Genomic DNA, 25,514 nt, shown 5'->3' with positions numbered 1-25,514 from the left:
ATCCCTCTTCCCAAAGGAAGTACAGCCACAGGTGACAGCACAGGAAACCAGGAAGGAGTCCAAGAAAGCACAAAGATTCTCTTTAACTTGTTTATTTCACTGCTAATCTTTGAGAACTGCAGCAAACAACTTGCCTCAGAGCCATCCGTCAATGCTGGGGAATGCTTTTATCAAGAAATAGGATCTATTTCCCATCCAGCATTTCAAGTTATGCAGCGACCTCCACAAGTTGTTATATGTTCAGCTGAAATGAAGCTTTCGAGGACTCAGACACGGTTCGCTGGCCAGCTAGCCAGCCAGCAGCCCTCACCCAGAAGCCACGGCCTGACTTGTTGCCCCAAGACTCCGCTTCCTATCCTCCCTCAGGGACTGTGCCGAGCCAGGTCGTCCCTCCATGGCCCACCTTACAACACACCCTAGGAAGACGCGGCACTCGCTCTTTGGACTACGTGAATGTTCAACCCCCCCCTTGGTCTGTACCTGCTGAACAGCTGCCAGTCCGGACTGTACTGAGCTCAGTCCTCGCGATTTCTGGACCACAGCGATGCCTTTTCCCCTCTGCGACACAGAAGCAGGAACGTGACCCAAGATCTAGGAGGCCGCCAAGGAAAGCATCCCCCCCGCCCCCCCCCAGACACGGGTTATCATGCTCTCAGGGTGAGATTTCCGCCTCTGTGGAACTTCGGTCAGCTGGGGGCATCCAGAGGGCCTTGCTGGGAATTGCAGGGGGGGGGGAGGCAGCGCCATTTACAGAAGAGAAAATGCAACAGATGACACTCTAGCAACTGCCCTTCATATACAGAGAATGTACAGCTTGTGTTAAAAAGTTTTTAAAACCAATTTATCTGAAGTGAAAATGGATCATATTTTGAATTTAATTCTATGATAACAGTTTCAACATTTCATTTACCACTGGATACAGTCTGTTAAGGCAGAATTGTATATTTATCTACTGGATTAAAGGTATGGTGAGCCATGATGTTTCATAGTGAAAATTCGGCACTAACTGGACAATCTGAAAACTAACACAGTATATACATGAAAGAGCCTTCAGACAGACATTTCTGTTCATGTAGCAAACATCAGATTACCAATCAAAACAGGGCGACTGGACCAGGAATGTTCAACAGGCTCCTTCGTTACCAAGGCTAGACTTGGGTACATGCTACTGCTAGCAGTGCTGGACAGCAGGAGGCCAGAGTGACCAAAGCACCCCAACAACGCTGCTAGCGGATGGACAAGGCCGGCTCTCTCTCTCTAGTGCATCATTCCCGAAAACAGAAGCCTTCCATTTGTAGCAGGCTCTGGTACTTTGGAACTGATTCACCGAAGAGAAGCGGCAACCTTCACCACAAGATATACCAACACTGATTCTAAGAGATGGCCCTGGGGTCGTGGCTTCTTGCAACTCTGCACCTGCTAGATGATCAGATTTCCCTTTGGGGTGCCTGGTCACTCTTCACAGCCACCAGAACCGCACATACACAATCAGCATGATAAAAAACACTGCAATAGCAGCAAGCTTGGCATAGGTGGAGCGCATGTTCAGGTACTTTGCATCCTGACGGTATTTCTTGGACAAACTGGACAGATTGTTGGCCTTGGAATCCAAAGCTGTTTGAAAAAAAGGAAACCAGAGAACAAAATTAAAACACCTGAAATCAGTACTTGAATCCCATCATTTCTTCTGAGTAGAACAAAATCGAAAAGAGTCCAGTAGCACCTTTAAGACTAACCAACTTTACTGTAGCATAAGCTTTCGAGAATCAGAGTTCTCTTCATTAGATGCATCTGACGAAGAGAATTGTGGTTCTCGAAAGCTTATGCTACAGTAAAGTTGGTTAGTCTTAAAGGTGCTACTGGACACTTTTCCATTTTGCTACTACAGACTAACAGGGCTCACTCCTCTGGATCTGAGTAGAACAGCTGTTTCTGTCAGCATATCCATGCACTTGTACATACGCAGCTGGGTTCAAGATGCTTCTGCCTGGGCTTTTGCTAATGCCGGCCACCACGAAGGCTGCATGTCATTCCCATCTCGTTTCAATCACTAGGACTATTGACACCACACAGTGGTAGCAACTGAAGACTAATAAAATTTATTTCACCCTAAGTTTTCGTGAGTCAGAGCTCATTTCTTCAGATTCATGAAGTATACAACCTAACAGCCTAACAATTACACCCCAATTTTATTTATTGGTGTGAGGAGATGTAATGTGGAAAAACCACTGGAAAGAAGGTCCAGCTGAAGTAGTAATCCATTCACATACATTGGGAATGTCGGGAGACGCTCCTAACAGCAACAAAGTAAAATATGCCCCAAGTCTAATGAAAGAAGAAACGGGAGAGTGAAACAGGTTTGCCCCTGGAAGGGGGTGGGGTGCGCAAGATGCTAGCGTTCCTGGTGAGTTATGATTTCAATCTCATTTTTAAACATTTTAAGTGACGGTTGATCGATTCTGTGTGCCTTTTAATTTTTTTTGTTATCCCCCTTTGCTTTGAGTATTTACCTTAAAAAGAAAGGCAGGCCTTGTGTAACTTTAAAAAAGTAATATGAATTCAAGGTTTTCAGTATGAAAGAATTTTAGCCTTTAAAGCCACAAACATGAAAGAGGTGAAACTATACTGTATATCCTAGGAATTACTATAGAGAGTTACATTACAAACAGCAGCTTGTCACCGTTCCGCCTTTCCATCTGCGTAGAGAGATATACTTGTAGAATCCGCAACTCTTTGTCTAATCAACCCAGGAGAAACACCACACAGGCACATCACATTCTCCCACCTGCCCCCAATACCTGAAAGGGCCTCGCCTCGCTGTAAGACTTCCTCAATGTTGGCTACCATGATTCTCTGTACATCCTGTAACTCCGTGTTGATGGAGCCGAGGTTTCTTCTGGCACGACTGTCAATATAAAGTTTCTTGGTTTTCTGGATGTAAGTGTCTGGAACCACAGAAAGTTGCTCATCAATGCCTCTCTCCAAGAGATTATAAATATATATTTGATCTGTTCTGGAGATCTGGTCAGCCTCCCCACCACTTGTTCTGCCCTCTGTGTCTCCATGACCTCACTCCCCAGTGCGGGCACGTGGCTCAAAGCCTTCTTTGGAAGGGCCACTTTGCCTCTAGATTCCTCTCCCCCAGGATCCCAGGCAGGCACGAGCCTCGGCATCAGGCCCCACAGCTTAAACTGACTAGAGGCAATAGGTCTTATCTAGAGAACAAACCGGAGTCAGAAATGGAGAATGCACCAAAAATAAAACAAAAGCCGATCAAGCCCGTTCAGGCTGCTAGTGTTCAAGAAGGCAACATTTGAGGGGAGGGGGTGCAGGCAGAGAGAAACAGAATGTGTGTATTTCCCCCGGAGGTTTGGGGGTGAGGCTGCTGTTACATCTAGGGAGCACCTCTTCTTGGTCTCAGGCAACGTTGCAGACTTAAGACACCAAGGCCAGGGGCTCCCGAGAATCCCCCAGACCCACCTAGGCTGAGGCAGAAGCAAGAGGGTTCGTCTCTCCTGCAAAGAGCTCCTCAGAGAGAACTCAATAGCAATTTTCATTTCTCCCTCCCTCTCCCTCTCCCAGAAGAGTATAGGCAGGGAACAGCCGTCATTATATACTAATAACAACATATAGTAATAATACAGTAATAACAACATACTTTGTAAACTGCTCTTAGTGGGCATTAAGTTGTCCTGAAGGACAGTATATAAATCGAATGCTATTATTATTATTATTTCATTAAATCTCTTTAATACTTTAAATTAAATCTCCCCCCCCCCAATTTTCACATCTCCCTCTTAGGCATCAGTTTCTCTGGAAAAGTACGCCTGGCAGCTTCTCTCTCACCCCCTTCAGGCTGGGAAAAGACTTCTTCGCAGACAGGGAGAGAGCGAGAGAGAGACTGTGTTGAGGGGTGGCTATATGACTGATGACTACCTCCCATAAATACACAAGCACCATGTTGTCTGATGTCACACACAAGGACAGATCCTTGGTGCCATAATGAGGACTTCTCTCTAAGGGGCCTTCCTCATCCATGAAACCTGATCTTTCATGGTCACGGCGATGGCACAGCCCAACCTTGTTGTTTCTAAGGAATTCTAGGGAAGGCTGTTGTGGCAATTTCTTCTCTGGTCGTCTACGGCCTTACCTAGCCCTACTGACCCTCGTAAGACCAAACATAAATAAAAAGCTCAAGGATAAAGGTACTCCAAGCCAAACCACTGATGGGCCCAGTAACAGAGACAGACAGACAGAGGTGGACAGATTGCCCTTCCCTACTCCAAGTGTCCACTGGCACAGGGAGCACAACCTTCACCTGGGTATCCCCTTCATCCTTAATTTTTCAGCTGCCTCAAAAAGTCTAGGGGACTCAGACTAATCCAGAGCTCAACCAGCTCTGGGAAAACCTTGAACTGTCTGCTCCTTCGTTCCTTGTTCAGAAGAGAGTCAATGCTGGGAATGGAAATCTCAGTCCCCTGGAGCACCACCCACGGTTTTGTCACCAAGCCTAAGAAGAGCATTCTGACCTATCCACAGCTTGTTCTCCACCTTGGAGCTGCTACAGATACCAGGATGGAAATGGTGGTTCATCTCCAGGAAGGCTGCGAGAAGAATGAGTCCCTGGCAACATGGCATGCTCTTGGAACATGCTGCTCTCTGACCAAGGTGTGTCTCTTAGGACCAGACTCCACGCAGAGCCTCTTCAGAGACTAATTTTACTCTCTCAGGAGCAGGCTGAACTGAAGAGATCTGCGGATCAGGGGTCCAAAGCAAACCCACAAGGAACTTCTCTGGTGGCTGCACAGCAAACGTTGATGGCTGAAAGCCCCGCTTCACAATCCCATTGCATATTTGTGTTACGACGGATGTGAGCTGTGATGGAATGACACTTCACCCAAATATCTGTATAAGAATTTCCTATTTTGTGACTATTGAGACTGCACTCGGCTCTATCCACCTCTGTCTGTCCCTCGGGTCGTGGGGCGTCAGGGGGGCGGGGGGGGGATCCAGCTCCCGGCCTTTGATAGGGCACCACTTGTGCCCGTCCCATCGCTCAGGAGCCCTGGTGTGACGCTGGACTCTTTATCAATGGAGGCCTAGGTTGTGACAGTTGCCCGGTTTGCCTTTTTCCACCTTGGGCAGGCCAGGCAGCTTGCCCCCTATCTTTTGACCCACGATCTAATGACAAAATCAAAAAGAGTCCAGTAGCACCTTTAAGACTAACCAATTTTATTATAGCATAAGCTTTCGAGAATCAAGTTCTCTTCATCAGATGCCTGATCAAAAAACTGATCAGTTTTGATCAGGCATCTGATGAAGAGAACTTGATTCTCGAAAGCTTATGCTACAATAAAATTGGTTAGTCTTAAAGGTGCTACTGGACTCTTTTTGATTTTGCTACTACAGACTAACACGGCTAACTCCTCTGGATCTAATGACAGTGATCCATGCAACCGTCACCACTGTTTTGGACTACTGTAACTCACTCTATGCGGGGATTCCAGTGAGTCTGACGTGGACATTGCAGCGGGGCCAGAATGCTGCTGCGCATGTCCTGATGGGCACACCATACAGGGCACACGTCACTCCAACTCTCCAGCAGCTGCACTGGCTCCCTGTAGAGTTCTGAGTAAGGTTCAAAGTGTTACGGACTGGGGCCAGCATACCTGAGGGACCGCCTCTCCCCATATATAACCCAGAGGGTGCTGAAACCTGCAGGTAAACACCTACTGGTGGTCCCTGGCCCCAGGGAGGCTCGACTGGCCTCGACCAGGGCCAGGGTGTTTTTGGTCCTGGCCCCAGCCTGGTGGAACTCTCTGTTGGAAGACACTTGGGCCCGCCAAGATCTTCCATCCTTTCGGTGGGCCTGCAAGACAGCGATGTTCCACCAAGCATTTGGTTGAGGCCAACATTAAATCCATCAAATGAGTCTCCCTGCCGGCCTCCCACCTGAGTGGGTCATCTATATGGTCATCTGCCCCTGTACAGCGCCTTATGTTTGATGTACAGACGGCAAAACCTTGAACTCATCTATCTCGCTGTAATACAACGCTATGCTCAGAATGTAACTTCTGGGAAGGAAAAGCAGGGCACGCCAAGGAGGATGGACAACAATATAGCTTTTACTGCTTAGTCTCAAGGAAAGGGCCTCACCAAACTCAATGAACGAATAGGGCCTCGACACCGTGGGCACCTTCTTTCCATGTTGTTCATCAAATTCTGAGTGCAGATCCTCCAGATAAGCAAATGCCAACTTTTTGGGGAAGGCAGCTTCACAAAGAACCAGATAGCAGACTCCTTTCTCAATGATATAGCTGCAGAAGTAGAAGCATTAAGCCAGTATTCGTCTTTAAACTGATGAATCAAAATACTGTCTGCTAACAACTCCTTGAAAAAAATCAAAGTTTTTCTTTTCAACAGCCAGTGTTCCAAGCAATACTACCTGTTGTTATGGAAGCTCGATTATGCTTTACAAAGTAGCTTTTTTATTTATGTTTATTTCTTTACTGACTATTCCACTCACCATCATATTCCTAAATGCTTCCTTAGAAATCAACTTAAATGAGGTGTTTTACAGCGGCTGCAGTTGGTCATGGACACAAATCTACAACTTTAGTAGGGTTAACAAAAAATAACGTAAACACAAAAAACCAATCAGGCTTGTGGGGCTGCCAGAACCTTGCAACCTGCCCGAGATCCAGAGGCAACCACTGAAGCGCAACAGAGCAGGTGGCTGAACTGATGACTGGATCTCTCTGGCTGCTGACAGGAATGTCAGAGCATCGCTGAGCTTAACATTGTAATTGCATCCCAAGCGTCCAGCTGCAGAGAAATCCTACAGCAGCTTTCCAAGCTTCCTCCGCACAGAAGAGACTGAGTGGGTTCCAAAGGGACTTTGGCTATTACTCCACCCATTTTAGATAACCATCGAGGCAATTCTCCAGGAAGGAACAGGCAGAACTACCCGATGCAGTGAACGCACATCGCAGTGAAAATAAGCAGGCCGGGTTCAGTCCCGGGCACCCAGTTTCCCAGATAAGCCCGACACTGGAGCCTCGCCCCCAACGCCCGCCCTGCAAGGGAACGGCTTGGGGCGCGCCTAGGCAGAGTTTCACGCGGGTCTACAGCCGACCAGCCAGGATCCGGGTCCGACGGCACCTGAAAGATCAAGTAGATTCCCGAGGCAGGGAGGAGCTTTGCAGAGCCAGCGCTGCCCTTTCGCCCGCGTGGGCCGGGGGAGGGGAGGGGAGGGGGGCCCCGTCTCCCTCCACGGCCTGCGCCCCCCCCCAGCGCAGAACCACCACCCCCGCCCGCCCCCCCCCTTACTGGAAGGCCATGGCGCCCGCCTCCAGGGTGCAGCGGGTGGGCGACTGCTCGTTCAGCTTGCGGAAGAGCTGCTTGGCCTGGCTCTGGTACTGCTGCAGGTCGCGGCCTGACTGGGGAGAAGGCGGGGGGTGGGGGGGAGACAGAGAGAGGCCCTCAGCGCCGGCGGGAAGGCCCGGCTAGGCTAGGCCCAGGCCCCCGGCCCCCCGGCCCCCCGGCCCCCCGGCCCCCCGGCCCGGCCTCCCGGCTCCGCTCCCTGCCCACCTGCTCGTCCTCCTGCATGGAGGCGGCCAAGGGCAGCCCGTCGGCCACCCGCGCGATCATCGTCAGCAGCACCATCGCGACGACGCGCCTCCGCGGACAGCCGGACGGGCCGAGGTGGCCGGAAGGGGCGGGGTCCTGCGGGGGTGGGGTGGGGGGGCCGGAAGGGGCGGGGTGGAGCGTCCCACCCCCGCCCCTCCCGCCGGCCTGGCGCGCCCCCGCGACGTCGCCGGCCTGGCGCGCGCTCGCCCAATCAGCGGCGGCGGGGCGTTGCCAGGGGAGACGCGCGGCGCTTCGGCCTCGGGGCGGCCCGGCGGGAGCGATGGCGGCGGCGGCTTCGGCCTCGGGCGGCCCGGTGCCCATGACGCTCTTCGCGGCCGGGGAGATGGACGGCGCCGGCCCCAGCTGCGTCCCGCGGTGAGTCCCTGGCCGGGGCCGGCGGCGGGCGGGGCGCCTGCGAGCGAGGGAGGGAGGGAGGGAGGGAGGGAGCGAGGGGCCCTCCGTGGCCCGCCTGCCCTGGGGCGCGACCGAGGCTGCGGCTCTGCGGCTCTGCGGCTGCCGGAGCTGCCCAACGGAGCAACGGAGCATCGCCGAGCCGCTCGCAGCCCCGCGCAGCCCGGAGCGGCTCCCGTCGGGCCCGGCTCTGCAGCCTCGGCTCTGCGGGCTGCCGCGTTGCCCTCGGCCCGGGGAGCCCCCGGCCCACCCCGAAGCCGATACGCGGTTCGCGGGGCGGGACGGGGCGGGACAAGACGGGCGGGCGGGCGCTGTTCTTACTGCGGGGCCGCGAAAGAGCCGCCGCGGGGCCGCCGGGCACGAACCGCTTGGTGTAGGGGAAGGGGCGGGGGGGGGCGCGGCCGGGCTGCGTGGGAGGCGCCGCCGCCGCCGCCTCTTCGCCCGCGGGTTTTCTGGCCGGCCGCGGGGAGCTGCGGGGCCCGGCGGGCTTCTCGCCCTCTCCAGGCCCCCGCGTCGGAGCTGGGAAGGGGCTGCTCTCGTCGTGGTCTGCAGGGACGACGCGGTGATCCGGGAGGAGGACGCCCGTAGCTCTCCCTGAACACCAGCTGAGGACCATTTTGCCAAATGTTATTTCTCCACAACGCGGGAAATTAAGTGTCCATAATAAACGTCCGTTTTTGTTCTGCCGATTAGTATTTACTGATCATTTGTAACTGAATACCACAGAAGTCTGTAGCTGTAAAATAAGAGTGAGAGAAGTCTGTTCTGGGACAGGCGGCTGCTGGTGCCGGCATGGAAAGAGGGCGTTTCAAGGAAACTCTTTCCTGTCCAGTCTCGTTAACTGCATTTCTTGATTTTCTGTTCTTCCCTCCCCCTCCTCATCACTTCTGTACAATGGTTTCATAATAAAATAAATTTTGGATTGGACTTAACTCAGGTTAACTGTCTTTTAAAGTCTCTTAAACACCCTCAACAAACATATACCAGGATCAATCCTTCACCACTGAAGAAGAGGAGGAGTTGGCTATGTCAGCCACACTGAGAGCCAGTTTGATGTAGTGGTTAAGAGCGCAGGACTCCAGTCTGGAGAGCCGGGTTTGATCCCCCACCCCTCCGCCTGAAGCCAGCTTGGGTCAGTCACAGCTTCTAGGAGCTCTCTCAGCCCCACCCACCTCACAAGAGTGTTTTGTTGTGGGGATAATAATGACATACTTTGTAAACCGCTCTGAGTTGGTGTTAAGTCATCCTGAAGGGTGGTATATAAATTGAATGTTGTTGTTACGCCATGGCCATCCAATAATCATTTTTCCATTGATGCCACTTACAATAAACTTCAAAACTAAGGGTGAACCATTCAACAAAACTAGCATTATGATACAAGCTTACAGTAGCAGTCTAAAAGTTAACCCTTTTCAGAGCAGGGCATAAAACGAAGCTAGTGGGGTGAGGTTGTATGCCTGATGAATTAGGGCAAAGCAATGGATTTACGTTTCAGGAAAAGGATCTTTCCTACAAACCTCTGCCATTTTTGCTTCATTAACGTTTTTTGTACATGGTGCATAGTTCTGGGTATCTCAGCTTAGACAGTAGATTATTTTGGTCACAACGTTTTCACACTTCTGCTTGCTGTGCACTCATCCCAGATGCTATTGCTTTGTACAGTGTTTCAGTGTGAAAGATGTGATATTAGGAGGACCACAAGTGGAAATTCCTGGAAGCTTTTCTTCTTCCTGGAGATGTGAAGGGGAAGAGGGTGCTGAGCCCTTTTGAGATCTTATTGAGTTGAGGTAAATGTGAATGCTGAACTAGTTTGTCTGGAGGTGTGGGGGAGACCCCAGAAGCTTTGCTAGAAATACGGAGCTCCCTGCGTGCTCCTCTGGGTTAGGACTTCTGTATCCAAACTGCTATAATATAGAAGCACTGCAGACAGTAGGGGGGTGGGGTTCTGCTGAAGAATTCAATGCCCAAACAAGTTGAAGAGTATTAGTGAGTGTTGCTTCATGTGGTGGAATGCTGTAATGTGGGGATGGTGCAGGCCCCTTTCCATGTGCCTTCAGTGATATGTAGAATTAATAACAACAACAACAATAACAACATTCGATTTATATACCGCCCTTAATGCTCACTCAGAGCAGTTTACAAAGTATGCTGCTATTATCGCCACAACAATAATCACCCTCTGAGGTGGGTGGGGCTGAGAGAGCTCTGAGAGAGCTGTGACTGACCCAAGGTCACCCAGCTGGCTTCAAGTGGAGGAGTGGGGAATCAAACCCAGCTCTCCAGATTAGAGTCCCACCGCACTTAACCACTACACCAAACTGGCTCCTGCCTTGTCTGACAGGAAGAACAGTGCACCTTTATTCCGCACTGTTGTTTCTGTGTTGTACAAAAGATGCTATCTAAGCTGTGTTCATGCAGTCTCATGAGGAAGAAGTGCAGGGTCTGTGTTTGCATGGAACTTCTCAGTCCGCAAACAAGAAACACCAGTCCCTCCCGTGTTGGAGCCTGTTGCTGCTTAAGAGTCTTGTGGAGTCGGAGGATAGGGGGGTTGGGGTGCTGCCTTTTGACTGTACCCCACCAGTGATCTGCAGTTTGTCCTTGAAGATCTGGAGCCTGTAACTACTGAGAGAATAGGTCATTTTTTATTTTGAAAAAAAAAAGCTTGCTGGGATCAGTGCTGGAATAATGAAAACATTTGTTCTTTGCTGGCAGACTGATACAAAAAGACATTGTCTGCTCAGCTATTGCTGTACATCCCCTTCTAGGCCTCTCCTCTGAAGATGCAGATTAAATTCTAAGGTCCGAAACCACGAAGTTTGGTGAACACTTATGCTATGAAAGTTAAGAGAAATGTTCTGATCCAGAGGTGAGGGATTGGGAAAAGCAATTTTTTAAAAAAAATTTGGACCTGAGGGTTACAGTGTTCCCGCTAATGTGAGCACGTGAGCAATCGCTCACAGATTCTGACTCCTCCGCTCACAGCTGCTCAGCTGTAGCTCACAGATACTAACCCTCAGGCGGCCCCGCCCTCCCACTCAGCCAGCATCTGCAGGTGGGCCCTATAGGGATGGAGCAGGGATGGAGCCTCACCCCACTTCTCTGCTCCCTTCCTGGCTGTGGCTGGTTTGGCCCCCAGGGTGGTGCCAGAGAGCGCCTCTGGGCACTGCTGGCTCTCTAGCTGGGGAGCAGAGCAGAGCTGAGTGATCGGGGCTGGCCTGACCCATGCAGCCTGAAATCACTAGCATCCCAGCCCCAGAGAGCGGAGGAGAGGAGGTAGCGCCTCAGTTACCTCAGCAATTGCTAAATTGTTTTGATTGTAATCAAAATAATTTGATTATAATTTTTTTTAAAAAGGAGGTGCACTCAAAACTTTAATGAAAGTTGTTGCTTCGGCTCACAAAGTAGATTTTTTAGCTCACAACACTGCAAAACTTAGAGGGAACACTGTACAATAACGATGGGTTAATATAATTGTGCATTAGTTGTTCTTTGTTCTTTTTCTATTAATGTTACTTGTTCAATGTATTCCTTTCTTCATAAATGTTATCTAGAATGAATTTTTAAAATGAAGACAGTTTAAATGAAGTCAGCCGACTCAGTGCTCCTTGTCACGCTTCTGTCTGATCTTTGGACCAGCAAGCCACTTTAAAACGGCTGCCAGTTCCATCCAGGCACTGAAACACCTTGCCTCTTATCTTTCTTTGTTGATTCTTTTTATGTGCCAGGGCCCAGAAAAATGTGTTTTATATATTTTAAAATTAAATTCTGCTTTTTTGCTTCGAAAGCAGACTGGAACTAGCATATCTGTAGGACCACCTCTCACCATATGTTCCCCAGAGGGCACTTAAGCCAGCCGATAAACAACTCTTGGTGGTCCCTGGCCCCAAGGATGCTTGCTTGGCCTTGACCAGGGCCAGGGCCATCTTGGTCCTGGCACCCACCTGGTGGAAATCTGTCTGTGGAAACCAGGGCCCAGCAGGATTGACTGTCCTTCCGCCGGGCCTGTAAGACAGAGATGTTCCACCAGGCATATAGTTGAGGTTGGGGTTTGGATGAACTCCTTTTTGCCGATCTCCTGTTGAGGAGGGAATGCAGCCTCTGCCTCCCGATTGTCTTCCAGCTCACCTAATGTGTATGCCGTCTCCCACCTGATGGTATGTATTCGGTTTGGGTGTGGCATGGGGGCTGCTGTGCAGAGTTGCTGCCTTCTTGCACTGACTCTTATGTTTTGATGTGTTTTAGTATGATTTTTATTAATTGATGTTACCCACTCTGAGACCACTTGTGGGGAGAGTGAGTTGTTGTTGTTGTTAACAACAGTAACAATAATAACAACAATACTTAGGTCTCCAGTGGAAACTTGTATCGGCTTAGCAAGGGCAATCAATAATAACATGTAACCTCTGTTTATTGTTGGTTGTGTTTCGGATAATTCGAATAATAATAATAATAATAATAATAAAATGCATTCAAATGTTGCATATGGTCTTGGGCACTTAAGCAAACTAAACTCAGTGCCTGCATGGGAAATTTCTTGGGTGTCTCCTGTGAGCTGCTTCAAGTTTAACAAAGGAATAATGGGATTCGTGCATTATAAATAATCTTGCAACATAAGAAGATTCCGTGTCAGGGAACTGTTGGGATTGCTGGCCCTCTTTCCTCTCTCTGCTGCTTCCACTGGTGTGAAAGAGAGTGCTTGAAGGACTGTCAGAAAGTGAGAATCAGTGGAAACCTGGAGTTGGTGTGGACAAATCTGTGGCCCTGCTGCAAGATGGGTGCCAACCAAGGCACAGGTAGCAGAGATTTATTTAATTAATTTAGTTTACATAATTTATAGTCTGCCTTTCTCACTGAGACTCAAGGTGGATTGTGCACTGTGAGTCAGTATAGCCAATTCCAAAGACATTTTAATAAACGTAATGGGTGTGTACATGCAAATCTGCAAAGATTTAAACCAGCAGGTATCCAATACAGAGTTCAAGAAATGCTGAAACAGAGCATAAATCTTTCTCAGACTGATGTATTAAACGCCGTAGGAACTACCCTGTAGGATCATACTTACAGCAATAGTAGTGTTGTGAATGACTTGGGCAGGCCTGATTCAGATACAGGCATGCATTGAAGAAGCCCTGAGCATCTAGTTAGCTTCTGTATGTCAGATCATTTAATTCCTGGCAAGAGGTACACAAGAGGTACCATCTTGGGTTCATTATTGGGTATTGTACACCAGTAGTATGATTACAGACTGTCTGCTTCCATTGAAGGCCATTGCTATTACATCATAATTACTAAACAGTCTTAATATCAGCTTAATCAACTCAACAACATACCATCCATTATATCGACATAGATTACTCAAGGAGAGCAATCACATGATTCCAAAAAAGTATCTTACTCTAAAATAACTTTGTAACTTTGAATTTCCTGTATTGAGCAAGGGGTTGTTCTAGATGACCCCTGGGGTTCTTTCCAGCTCTATGCTTCTATGTCTGAATGTTTTCTGTGTTTCTCTTGCTGTTCCATGCGCCATGACCATAACGGGTCTCTCCAGCCATTTGGAGCTGGGTGATGAGTGCGGAGGGAATAATGTTTGGTATTCCAAGCCATTGCTGTATGATATTTGTATGGAAGTCTGAAGGTGTTAGCAAGCATATCTAGTTTAGTTTGGGGGCTGGTTTCAAAATGATCTTGAGCAGTGACAAGGATGACTGAAAGCCCTGCACTGGCTGCTGGAGGTTCGCTTACCAGGCCCCCTCCCCCCCCCCCACTGAGAGTTCTACTGTTTCGTGCTCAAGCAACGTTCTTACACAGAGAACATTTACTTTATCACAGAATTCTTTAAAAAATACCATAGTTTAATACCACTTTAGCAGTAGCCAAGTTTCTTTCCCAATCGGTTAAGGGAAAAAGTTGCTAGATTTTTAATACTACACAGATTATATATTAAAAGACTTTTTCCTATTTTAACTCTAATTCTAGTGTGGCACTGCTCAGAGCAGAATAGGCTGTATGAACAGTATCATTAAAGTAAAGTAAAATACTACAGTTGTAAATGTCAGCCATTACTAAAATTAGATGTTTTCCTTTAAAATTTTCTAATTCCAAAATTATATCAACTGTACAATGAGAATTTTGACTCTGGATTATTGTAAACATTGCAGGATGCTTACATGACGGCGATTCCAATGCCTGGCAAACCATGCTCATTGAGCAAATTTTGACCCATTTCTATGATGAATGTGGACATTAAGATATCCTGCCATTCTCGCTAACAGACTTAAAAAGGTTATTGGAACTTTGGTACATGTTGACCAGTTGGGATGTATACAAAGCAGGCGAGGTTCTGATAATCTTAGGTTGGTTGCAGAAAATTGCTATTTTTTCATTCAAAGCTGAAAAAGCTTTTGACAGAATATTCTGGAATTTTATTTTTGTCACACTGACTGACAGTGTAGTCCTGAGGGGTGGGTCCTGAAAGTGCCCTAGGAGCTGAGTAGGAGTTACACTGGCATGCCCTGGACTTACGCTGGAGTACCCCGCCCACCATGCCGGCACCTGGCCACAGCAGCTGGGTGTGGGTGTAACCAGGGCATAAGTCCCTGTGCTGGGGGCGGGGTGAGTTGTGACTTAGCTCCCTAAGCCATTTCAGACACAGGAACACCCCCAGCAGTGGCAGAAAGTTATGCCACAAAAAACAACGGCATAGCTCATAGGTGCCCATTGTATGAGAAAAGTCAGTCCCCCATGCCCAGCCCCGCCCAAGCAGCCTGGTGGAGCATAGGATGCTGACTCCACAGGGACCAATCCACTTGTGCCCCCACGATGGCTGAGCCCCCTTCCCCGCACCCAATAAGCTTCCTAGTCACTCTAAATGATCTCCAGCTGAGATGCCCATGGTGACCTCAAGGGAGTCCCCTGCTGTGGGAACTTGGAGCGTGAGGCAGGAGAGAGAGCGCTTGTAGCGGCAGGGCAAGGGTGTGCATGGAGAACTTGGTGAAATCCTGGGCGTGTCTGATGCTCACAGATGGGAGGAGAGCCACGTCTAGAATGTCCTAACAGCCACCGCTCAAGTTCCCTGAACATGCAAGTGTTTGCAGGAGTGCAGTAACATACTTGTTGCTTCTGTGGATCTTAAGCTGTGACTTACTCAGCAGAAAATTACGCTTAGAGTTTATGGGACACCATAGCGCTTTTTTAGTAAAAGATTAAGTACTGTGTCCAGTTGTTGCTATTGTAACGTGCAAGATGCATCTCTTAAGCATGTACTTTGGACATGTCCACTTATTCGGTCCTTTGGGGCATAAGTCATTATTCATACTAATTTTGTATTAAAATACACATTTACTTTTGAGGATGTTTATGTACTTTTAAATTATTTGCCCTTCTCATGGAACTCAACTGGTGGTTAATGGAAATGGACCCTCCGTGCCCTTACAGTAAGTAGCTAAAAGACTTACAGCATCGGAAAGGCAAAAGCCCACTTCCCTAACTCATTGGATTGAGGACCTTATAAACTTATCAACATTTGCACGTATTTACACATATCACATATAGAGAACAGTTGCATATGGACTTATTTTTAGATATAGAAACATAGAGCTGGAAGAAGACCCCAGGGCCATATATCTAGCCTAACCCCCGCTCAATGTAGGAAACCCGCAACGGCCTTCCCCTCACCTCCCCCAGTGATCCCTGCTCTGTGATCGGACTACCCCGTCAATCTGGCTTGGAGGAAAATTCATTCCTGACCCCAAAGTGGTGATTGACATTACCCTGGGCATGTAAGGAGGAGCCACGAGAGCCTCACACTGGCTCATCCCTTCATGCCTTCTCTCTCTCATTCTGTACATTCACATTGAGACACAATCCTCATTGCCGTCACGTGGTCTTCTAGCATCTTCTTAAATACCTCCACAGAAGGAGAGCCCACCACCTCCCGAGGAAGTCTGTTCCGCTGAGGGACTGCTCTGTCAGGAAGTTCTTCCTAATGTTTAGCTGAAAACTCTTTTGTTTTAATTTTAACCCGTCTCTGGCCCAACATGCTGAAGCAACAGAAAACAACTCAACTCCATCTTCCACGTGACAGCCCTTAAAATACTTGAAGAGGGCTATCATATCACCTCTCAGTTGTTTCTAGATTAAACATACCCAGCTCTTTGACCAGCTTAATGGATCGGGGGAACTCTGTTGACGTGATTTATCTGGATTTCAGTAAAGCTTTTGATAAGGTCCCCCATGACTTTCTGATGGGCAAACTGGAAGACTGTGGAGTAGACTATAGGACAGTTCGGTGGATAGGGAACTGGTTGGAGGACCGCACTCAAAGAGTGGTGGTCAACGGCGTTTCATCAGATTGGAGGGAGGTGTCCAGTGGGGTGCCGCAGGTCGGTTTTGGGCCCGGTAGTTTTCAATATTTTTATCAATGATCTGGATGAAGGAGTGGAAGGGCTGCTCATTAAATTTGCTGATGATACCAAATTGGGAGGGGTAGCAAACACCCAAGAAAATAGAATTAAAATTCAACAAGACCTGAATACTCTGGAGAAGTGGGCAGCTGTGAATAGGATGCAATTCAACAAAGACAAGTGCACAGTATTACATCTGGGCCACAAAAATGAGAAGCACAAATACTGGATGGGGGATACACTTCTGGGCAGTAGTATATGTGAAAGGGATCTTGGGGTAAGAGTGGACTGTAAACTGAATATGAGCAGTCAGTGTGATGCGGTGGCAAAAAAGGCAAACTCAGTCTTGGGTTGTATCAAAGGGGCCATAGCGTCGATATCGCAGGAGGTCATAGCCCCTCTCTATACTGCCTTGATCAGGCCACACCTGGAGTGTTGTGTGCAGTTCTGGAGGCCTCACTTCAAAAAGGATGTGGACAAAATCGAGAGGGTGCAGAGGAGAGCGACGAGGATGATCAGGGGTCTGGAGACTGAGCCCTATGAGGAAAGGCTGAGGGCCTTGGGAATGTTTAGTTTGGAGAAGAGGATGTTGAGGGGGGACATGATTGCTCTCTTGAAATATTTGAAAGGCTGTCATTTGGAGGAGGGCAAAGAGCTGTTCCAGTTGGCAGCAGAGGGTAGGACGCGAAGCAATGGGCTAAAACTACATGCACAAAGGTACCGACTGGATATTAGGAAAAACTTTTTCACGGTCAGAGTAGTTCAAAAGTGGAATCAGCTGCCTAGGGAGGTGGTGAGCTCCCCTTCACTGGCAGTTTTCAAGAAGAGGCTGGGTTAATACTTGTCAGAGATGCTTTAGGCTGATCCTGCACTGGGCTAGATGGTCTGTATGGCCCCTTCCAACTCTATGATTCTATGATTCTTTCAACCTTTCCTCATAGGACTTGGCCTCCAGACCCCTCACTATCTTTGTTACTCTTGTTTGGACACTTTCCAGCTTGTCAACATCCTTCTTAAACTGTGGGGCCAAAATCTGAACACAGTAGATCTAGCCGGAGCAGAGTAAAGCGATACCTACACAAAAATGATGTGCCCAATTATTGCCCAGTCTCTAATTTACCCTTTCTGGGAAAAGTGATTGACTAACAACTGACTAACTCCAGGTCTTCTTTGATAACTAGTGCTCTGAACTCCTTTCACTCTGGATTCAGCGCAAGTTATGGGGCAGAGTCTCCTCTAATAGCTTTAGTGGATGATCTCTGTCAGAATATAGACAGGGTAATTCCTATTTATTTGTTTGTTTATTTATTTATTTATAGTCCGCCAGAGTTGCAGCTCTGGAGTGGGATGCTATCAGTATGCAGATGACACCCAACTCTATATCTTGCTATCCAGGTCCCCACAGGATGCAGTGGAAGCCTTGGATCGCTGCCTGACAGTTGTGGTGAAATGGCTAAAACCAATCAAATTGAAATTGAACCCAGACAAGATGGAAGTGATGCTTGTTTGGAAGGCAGAGATCTTGAAGGACATTGTGCTCCCCACTTTTGATGGAGTTCGTCTGACCCTTGCAGACGTGGTTAAGAGCCTAGGGGTTATACTGGATCCAGCGCTACTACTAGAACAGCAAGATAAGACAGCTGCAAAAAACGCTTTCTGCAACCTCACTGTCTTCTGAAAGATGGCTTCCTGCTTTGACATGGCTGACCTGGCCACCTGGATCCATGCTATGGTAACATCAAGATTTCACTATTGTAATGCACTATACATACCTCTCCCATCTAAGTCAACTTAGAGACTCCAGTTGGTGCAGAATGCTTCAACTCGGTTATTATCCGGAGTGAACAGGAGCATGAGTATTACCCCCATTCTACAGTCCCTCCGTTGGCTACCTGTCAGTTACCAGGCTCAATTCAAGGTATTGGCTATCTCATCTGAAGCTCTTCATGACTGTCCCAGTTACAGACTTACACAGGGAGCAGGCAGGGGAGAGTTCCCAAGTTGTCAGAACACGACAAATCACGGTTCCAAGGTTCAGGCACAGGTTAGACAATACTCACAGCTTTGAGTCCAGAATCAAGTCCACCACCATAACAGGCCGTAGTCGGAGATGAGGGAGTCAGTTCCAAACACGAGCAGCGAGGTCTGCAGTAAGCAGGCACGTGGCTTCCACACAGCGACTCCCTCCTCTGCTGCTTTTAAGCCTCGTGCTGCTCCGCCGCTTGTGCTGCGTCCTGCACCTGCCAGCTGTCTCGGTCCTGCTCCTGCGAGCACTCACCATCACTGTTGATGCTGGGCCGGTGCTGTGCTGCTAGCCTGGCACTGCGCCTTCTGGCTTGGAGGGCTCTCCTCGCCCTCCTCTGACGGCACTCCTGAGGCTCTGGGGATGAGGGGGAGCTCCGGCCCATGCCGGGCTCTCTGTTGCCGGCCCAGGGCTGAGAAGTTGCTGGACCGAGATGCTGGGACCTGGCTGTGGAGCTACGTCTGATCCTCCAGACTTGGCCTCTGCCACTGGCCGTGGCTCTGGGCCAGGATCGCCAGCTGCCTCTTCCTCAGAGGAGTCCTTTGTGTCTCTCTGCTCTGCGGGGCTGGGTTGATCCGCGGCACTGGCCTTCATCCAGCATACCTACGGGACAGCCTCTCTCTCTCTCTCTCTCTCTCTTCCTCCATGGCAGCTTCACTCATCTGAACAGCACCTCCTGCAGGGACCACCCAGCTCATGGGCAAAATCAACCGCAGCCCGTACGTGTGCATTCTTTGTGGTGCCCCCCCCCACCTGTGGAGTGGCCTGCGGGACAGCCTCTCTCTCTCTCTCTCTCTCTCTTCCTCCATGGCAGCTTCACTCATCTGAACAGCACCTCCTGCAGGGACCACCCAGCTCATGGGCAAAATCAACCGCAGCCCGTACGCGTGCATTCTTTGTGGTGCCCCCCCCCACCTGTGGAGTGGCCTGCGGGACAGCCTCTCTCTCTCTCTCTCTCTCTCTTCCTCCATGGCAGCTTCACTCATCTGAACAGCACCTCCTGCAGGGACCACCCAGCTCATGGGCAAAATCAACCGCAGCCCGTACGCGTGCATTCTTTGTGGTGCCCCCCCCCACCTGTGGAGTGGCCTGCGGGACAGCCTCTCTCTCTCTCTCTCTCTCTCTTCCTCCATGGCAGCTTCACTCATCTGAACAGCACCTCCTGCAGGGACCACCCAGCTCATGGGCAAAATCAACCGCAGCCCGTACGCGTGCATTCTTTGTGGTGCCCCCCCACCTGTGGAGTGGCCTGCGGGACAGCCTCTCTCTCTCTCTCTCTCTCTCTTCCTCCATGGCAGCTTCACTCATCTGAACAGCACCTCCTGCAGGGACCACCCAGCTCATGGGCAAAATCAACAGCAGCCCGTACGCGTGCATTCTTTGTGGTGCCCCCCCCACCTGTGGAGTGGCCTGCGGGACAGCCTCTCTCTCTCTCTCTCTCTCTCTTCCTCCATGGCAGCTTCACTCATCTGAACAGCACCTCCTGCAGGGACCACCCAGCTCATGGGCAAAATCAACAGCAGCCCGTACGCGTGCATTCTTTGTGGTGCCCCCCCCCACCTGTGGAGTGGCCTGCGGGACAGCCTCTCTCTCTCTCTCTCTCTCTCTTCCTCCATGGCAGCTTCACTCATCTGAACAGCACCTCCTGCAGGGACCACCCAGCTCATGGGCAAAATCAACAGCAGCCCGTACGCGTGCATTCTTTGTGGTGCCCCCCCCCCACCTGTGGAGTGGCCTGCTTGAAGAGGTCAGAAGAGCCCCCACCCTCCTGACTTTCCACAGACGATACAAAACTGAATTACTCAAAAGGGCTTTTTTACTCAGATAAGAAAGCTGTACTGTAAGGAAGTGTTTTCAAAGAGATGCATCACTAAAGAGAGATGGACCATAGACTTCACCACTATGTGCTACAATATGCTGTTTGTTACCTTATGTCCTTCCTATCAGTTGCTTTCAGTATGTGCTACTATGTACTATCTGTTGTTTTACGCTTGATCCTACTGTGTAGGTCTGTATTTGTTTCATGTCAAGCTTAGAATTGTTTGTCTGTTTCAGCATTTCTTCAACTCTGTATTGGATGTTTGCTGTTGTTATATCTTTGCAAATTTGCATTTATATTCCATGTGGCATTGTTTATTGAAATGTCTTTGACATTGACTGTACTAATCTCAGAATATATGTTATCTGCCTTGAGTCTCAGTGAGAAAAGCAGACTATAAAGGACAATAATAAACAATAATACAATCTCTTTGTATGATCTGGACACTATACTTCTGTTGATATGGCCTAAAATTGCATTTGTCTTTTTAGCTACCACATCACACTGCTGACTCATGTTCAATGTATGATCTACTAAGACTGCTAGATCCTTTTCACATATTTGGAAACCTTTTATAGAATCTTATTGTCATGTCTGCACCCCTGCATCCATGCCATTGTTCTATGTACTCTATATTCAATGTATGTGTTGAACCATTGCTAATGCTGTACCCTGATTTCATTTTGTAAGTGCTCTAACCATAACTTTCGTTTCTCCCTCTAGCAGTCTGAGAACGCAGCTGTGTTATCTGTTCTTTCTTTGAAGCTCACAGAAGTGACCTTGCACTGTCTGAAATGTTACAGTTCACTTGCCTGCATTCCCAGACCCTTTCCCCGCGCAAACCTGTGGTCCAGCTGGGAGGGGGGAAGTGAGTGGGTATTTAGAGTTGTTCTTTCCTCAGGTCTCTATTCCTATCAAGGAAGCATGTACTACTGAGATGCCTTTTTGCCTCTGAGTAACTCTATGGAAATATATATGGAAAAGATTGGATTTCTGAATAAAACCATTTAACCAAGAGCTTGGACTTCTTGTTGCAATGGTTCAGGGACCTGTCTACCATATCCTGTCACCCATAGCCTGACACTTACGTATAGATTCACTAGCAGTTTCATTTTTGTTTTTGTTACTGTTTTTCTTTTTTTGCTCTGCACAAATAAAAATTTATTTAAAAATGAAGACAATCCCACAGCTGAGGTGTGTGAGACTCAGTGCTTCTTTTTAGCTGCCTATTCTTTCTCTCTCTCTCTCTTTCTCTCTTTGAATGGGAAAACACAATGCAACTAATAAAGTGGAATGGATGACCTGTTGATGGACTCTTGATTTCTCTTCCCCTCCTGCTAAGTAGTAAAGAGTCCAGGAGCACCTTTAAGACTGACCGACTTATTTGTAGCATAAGCTTTGAGAACCACAGCTCTCTTCATCAGATGCATGAGAGCTGTGGTTCTCAAAAGCTTATGCTACAAATAAGTTGGTCAGTCTTAATGGTGCTCCTGGACTCTTTACTATTTTGCAACTACAGACTAACACGGCTAACTCCTCTCAGCCTCCTGCTAAGTTGACTGCTGACGAAGGCAGAGGAAAGGGGTCTGGTTCAAGTCTCTCACTCTCTGAGGTGAAGTTTTCAGGTTTCTGTGTTCCAGTTCAGTTGAAACAAGCTTCCTGTCCTCTGTTACAAGCTAAGAGAGATGCACATACGCTGGAAGTGGTGGTCATGCCCGACAGAGCGGAAGGGGTTTCTGGAAGTTGCCTGTGACTGGTGTGCTTTTTTCTAAATAGAAGCAGGCGTAATGTGCCACAGTGCCCACACACGGCACAAAGGGTGCCATTCCATGCTTTCTGGTTGTTTCTGGATCTGTTTGTAGCCTTGTATTCTGTTGTCTAATGTTCACTTTCAGGAGTAACTGAAGATTGTGTATTGATTTGCAGGTTGTGCAGCCTGACTCTGAAGAAGCTCATCGTGTTAAAAGAATTGGATAAAGATCTCACGTCTGTGGTAATAGCAGTCAAAATGCAGGTAATGTAATGCTAATCCGGTGCATGGCAGATGGCAACTAATACAGTTCTGTTGCTTAACTGTACTCCCAACTATCCATGCAAATTAGATCTGCTACCGTCAGCTGGGGCAACAGGGCTGCGTTCAAGTGTAACTGCAGTGAGACTTGGGAGTCCCTTGGGCTTAGCGTGCTCTGCCCCCCCCCCTGCCTCGCATGACGGACGTGTGCAATGCTTGCTTCCCAACCCCCACCCCTGTCAAGTCCCTCTCACTGGCCTGCAGCCCCAGCTGGGGGATTGGGGGCTGTTAACTCTTTCTCTCCAGCCCCGCTGGTGAGGGCAGCAGCTAGAACCACCTTCAGCTGCTTGCCACTATTCCTGGATATCGGCCCTCACGCTGGGAAGTGCCCTTGGGACCCCGACAAGGTTTACTCTCAAGGTTTACTCTCAGTAGTGTGGGCTACAGTCAGAGGCGGTTGTTATGAATCAAGTCAGTCTGTTTGAACTAAGACAACTTTTTTACTACAAGTACAGCTCTATGGCAAATGCAGTACAGAACTAGGATGCAGAGACTAAAGGGAAAAAAGGCAAGGGGAAAAGTTGCTTATGCTAAATGGAGACTTACTTACAAGTTCTGGACATTAGGCTCTAGCTGGTGGGTGGGCACATAGCTATGTGTGCTGATCTTACACACATGATCCTCTACATGCGAACAAAGAGCCCATTTTCAGACTCTTCTCACATGTGTGCCAAGGAGCTACTGCCCAATCTGAGCTTGGGGTTTGGGAGTCCAGAGCCTGCCAAGCCTGGATTGCCCAATCACAAGGTGGGGTATGTGTGTGTGTAGCACTGTCAAGTTGTAGCTGACTTATGGCATCCATTGCTGGGGCTTTCAGGACAAGAGATGAACAAAGGTGATTTGCCATTTCCTGCCTCTGCATATGGACTCTGGTCTTGGTGGTTTCCATCTAAGCACAAACCAGGGCCAGCCCTAGTTGGCTTCCAAGGTCTGTTGAGAGCCTGGGCTATTACAAGGTGACAGGATATCTGAGGGATGTTGATTCTCCCTCTGAGGCAGGAGGACATCTGTGGGTGTTTCCCACCGTCCTATCAGGGAGGCAGGAAGTTGAAACTTCTTCCTCTTGTAGGTGGGACCACCCCCTGGTCTTCAGTTCTTTTCCTGCCTCAGGGGAGAGCAGTTCTAGTTTAGGTTAGCTCTGCTACCTATACTTTCACTTTCTTTTTCTATCCTTTACCTTACTTCTGTCCATATCTTGGAGAGAGAAAGCTTCTATGGAGACAAGGGAGTCATCGGACTCCGAAGATTCCTTCATGGAGAGGGCTGAGGGCTGCCTCCCTGGAGCCGTCCTGCCGGCGGCGGGAGCAGACCTGACCGGCTCCGACTTGCCGCGCAGGCATGATCGGACCCCCGGTGGAGGAGTGTCACCTACAGATCAGCCCGCCAGAAAACGGCCCCGAACAACTGACCGGGAGCCGGAGAAAGCCGCGAGACGCAGGAGGAAGAGAGAGGACAGCGGCGCGGCGGCGCAGGACTCAGAATCGGCGGGAAAAGCCGCAGACAGTGCTTTCCCGCCAAAACGCAAAGACGTGCTTGCCAACCTCCCGGCGGGAGATAGGCAACACGGAACAGCAACTCCTGCACAGAGTCTCAGCGCTGACACTCCTGAAGACCAAGTAAGTGCTGCTGCCTCTTCCTCTCCCTTATCCCCAGAGATGCTGGTGGCTATTAGGGACTCCGTCAGAGCTGCAATATTGGACCTCTGCAATTCAGACCAGCCTGGCCCATCCTCCTCCAGAGCCACTGTGGTGCCCCAGGCTCCTAGTAGAACTCCCCAGGGGGGCTCGTGGCCCACCAAGGCGTCCAGAAAACAGCCCCAGAGTAAAGTGCCAGACCCATCCCCCAGGTGGAGGGAGGAAGAGCAGTCCCTCAGTGAGGAATCTGAGGGTGGGGAATTTTTATCAGAAGATGATCAGGAGGCTGATAGTGATATTCCTGACCAGCCCAATAGACTTTTTCAGATGGAAGATTTCCAATATCTGCTATCAAAAACCCTCTCAGCTCTGGACTTAAATGAAGCCGAGAAGGGGGAGGAGGAGGAGGAGGCAAAGGCTAAAGGACACAAGGCTAGACCCAAAGGGAACAGGGAATTCTTCCCCAGGTCAGAAAGCAAAGCTAGAGTGTTCCCATTCCCTGAATTTTTTGAACGTCAGCTAAAGGCTGAATGGTCCATGCCGGCAGCATGTAAGCAGGTCCCGCATGCCTTAAAAAAGATCTACGTGGTTTCTAACTTTGCTGATGAGCTGTTACAGGTACCCATCATAGACGCCCCAGTGGCAGCATTGCAGTCTCAAGGTCTGCTTTCCGAAGATGGACATGGCAACATTAAGGATGGACTGGACAAGAAAGGTGACGCCATACTCAAGAGAGCTCACGAGGCCTTAGCCACCTCCATCAAAGCGTCAGCCATCGCCTCCACGGTGTCGTGGGCTGCAGTGGTATAGACAAGGAGACTCATCCAATTGCTCCCCAACAACAATAGACGACTGCTGGAGGGTGCCAACAGGATTCTCAAGGCCTGTATCTTCACGGCGGACGCCACTCTGGACTCTCTGTCCCTTACCTCCAGGGCCATGGCCTCTACCACCGCAGTCAGACGTCTCCTCTGGATTAGAACCTGGCCTGCAGATCTACAAGCAAAGTTGATTCTCTTAGCCTACCCATTTCAAGGGGGAAAACTCTTTGGGGAGCCCCTCGAGAAGGTCCTGGTGGAGACCAAGGACAAGAAGAAGTCCCTCCCACGTTCACTGAAATACACTCCGAGACGTTCGTATTCTTACCAGCCATTCAGAACCCAACACACTTTACCTAGGAACAGACAAGAACACAAGCGCGGTTGGGGCTCATCCAGAGGACAACCGAGACGAGGAAACTTCCACGCAAAATTTGGGAAATCTCAGGGTCTTCGCGGCAACAGACAGGATGCTGATGACAAGGGACCCCGGCCCTGACTCCTTGAACGTTCCGGTGGGGGGACGTCTGCTTTTATTCCAGCAGGCGTGGATGGACTCCAAGGCGGACGCCTGGGTTTCAGAAATTGTCTCAAGCGGTTACTTAATAGAGTTCTTCTCCCTCCCACCGGAACTGTTCCTCCGCTCACCTCTCAAGAAAGACCCTCTCAGGCGCGCTATAACTTCCCAGGCTATACAACACCTG

The 25,514-nt window shown here is 49.3% G+C and overlaps 2 protein-coding genes across 2 annotated transcripts in view; one reads left to right on the top strand and one right to left on the bottom strand.

Moving 5' to 3' along the window:
- Positions 1-824: 824 nt before the first annotated feature.
- On the bottom strand, positions 825-7,735 carry SEC22B (SEC22 homolog B, vesicle trafficking protein). The gene is made up of 5 exons (XM_054985173.1): positions 7,591-7,735; positions 7,330-7,439; positions 6,157-6,317; positions 2,799-2,945; positions 825-1,614 (listed from the first exon to the last, which is right to left on the bottom strand). Exons 1-5 carry the CDS (start codon positions 7,663-7,665, stop codon positions 1,460-1,462), a joined length of 648 nt encoding a protein of 215 aa, XP_054841148.1. The 5' UTR covers positions 7,666-7,735; the 3' UTR covers positions 825-1,459.
- Positions 7,736-7,873: 138 nt separating this feature from the next.
- The window catches only part of PACS2 (phosphofurin acidic cluster sorting protein 2), a gene marked incomplete at its 5' end in the record, with an annotated part of 213,975 nt that continues 196,334 nt past the window's right edge, over positions 7,874-25,514 (top strand). Inside the window, 2 exons of the mRNA XM_054984815.1 lie at positions 7,874-8,004; positions 22,214-22,301. Coding sequence (XP_054840790.1) covers positions 7,874-8,004; positions 22,214-22,301 — 219 coding nt within the window. The remainder of the gene's footprint in view (positions 8,005-22,213; positions 22,302-25,514) is intronic.

This window comes from Eublepharis macularius, chromosome 7, assembly GCF_028583425.1.
Source record: "Eublepharis macularius isolate TG4126 chromosome 7, MPM_Emac_v1.0, whole genome shotgun sequence".
NCBI classification, from domain to species: domain Eukaryota; kingdom Metazoa; phylum Chordata; class Lepidosauria; order Squamata; family Eublepharidae; genus Eublepharis; species Eublepharis macularius.
This window is presented reverse-complemented; position numbering and strand designations above follow the sequence as displayed.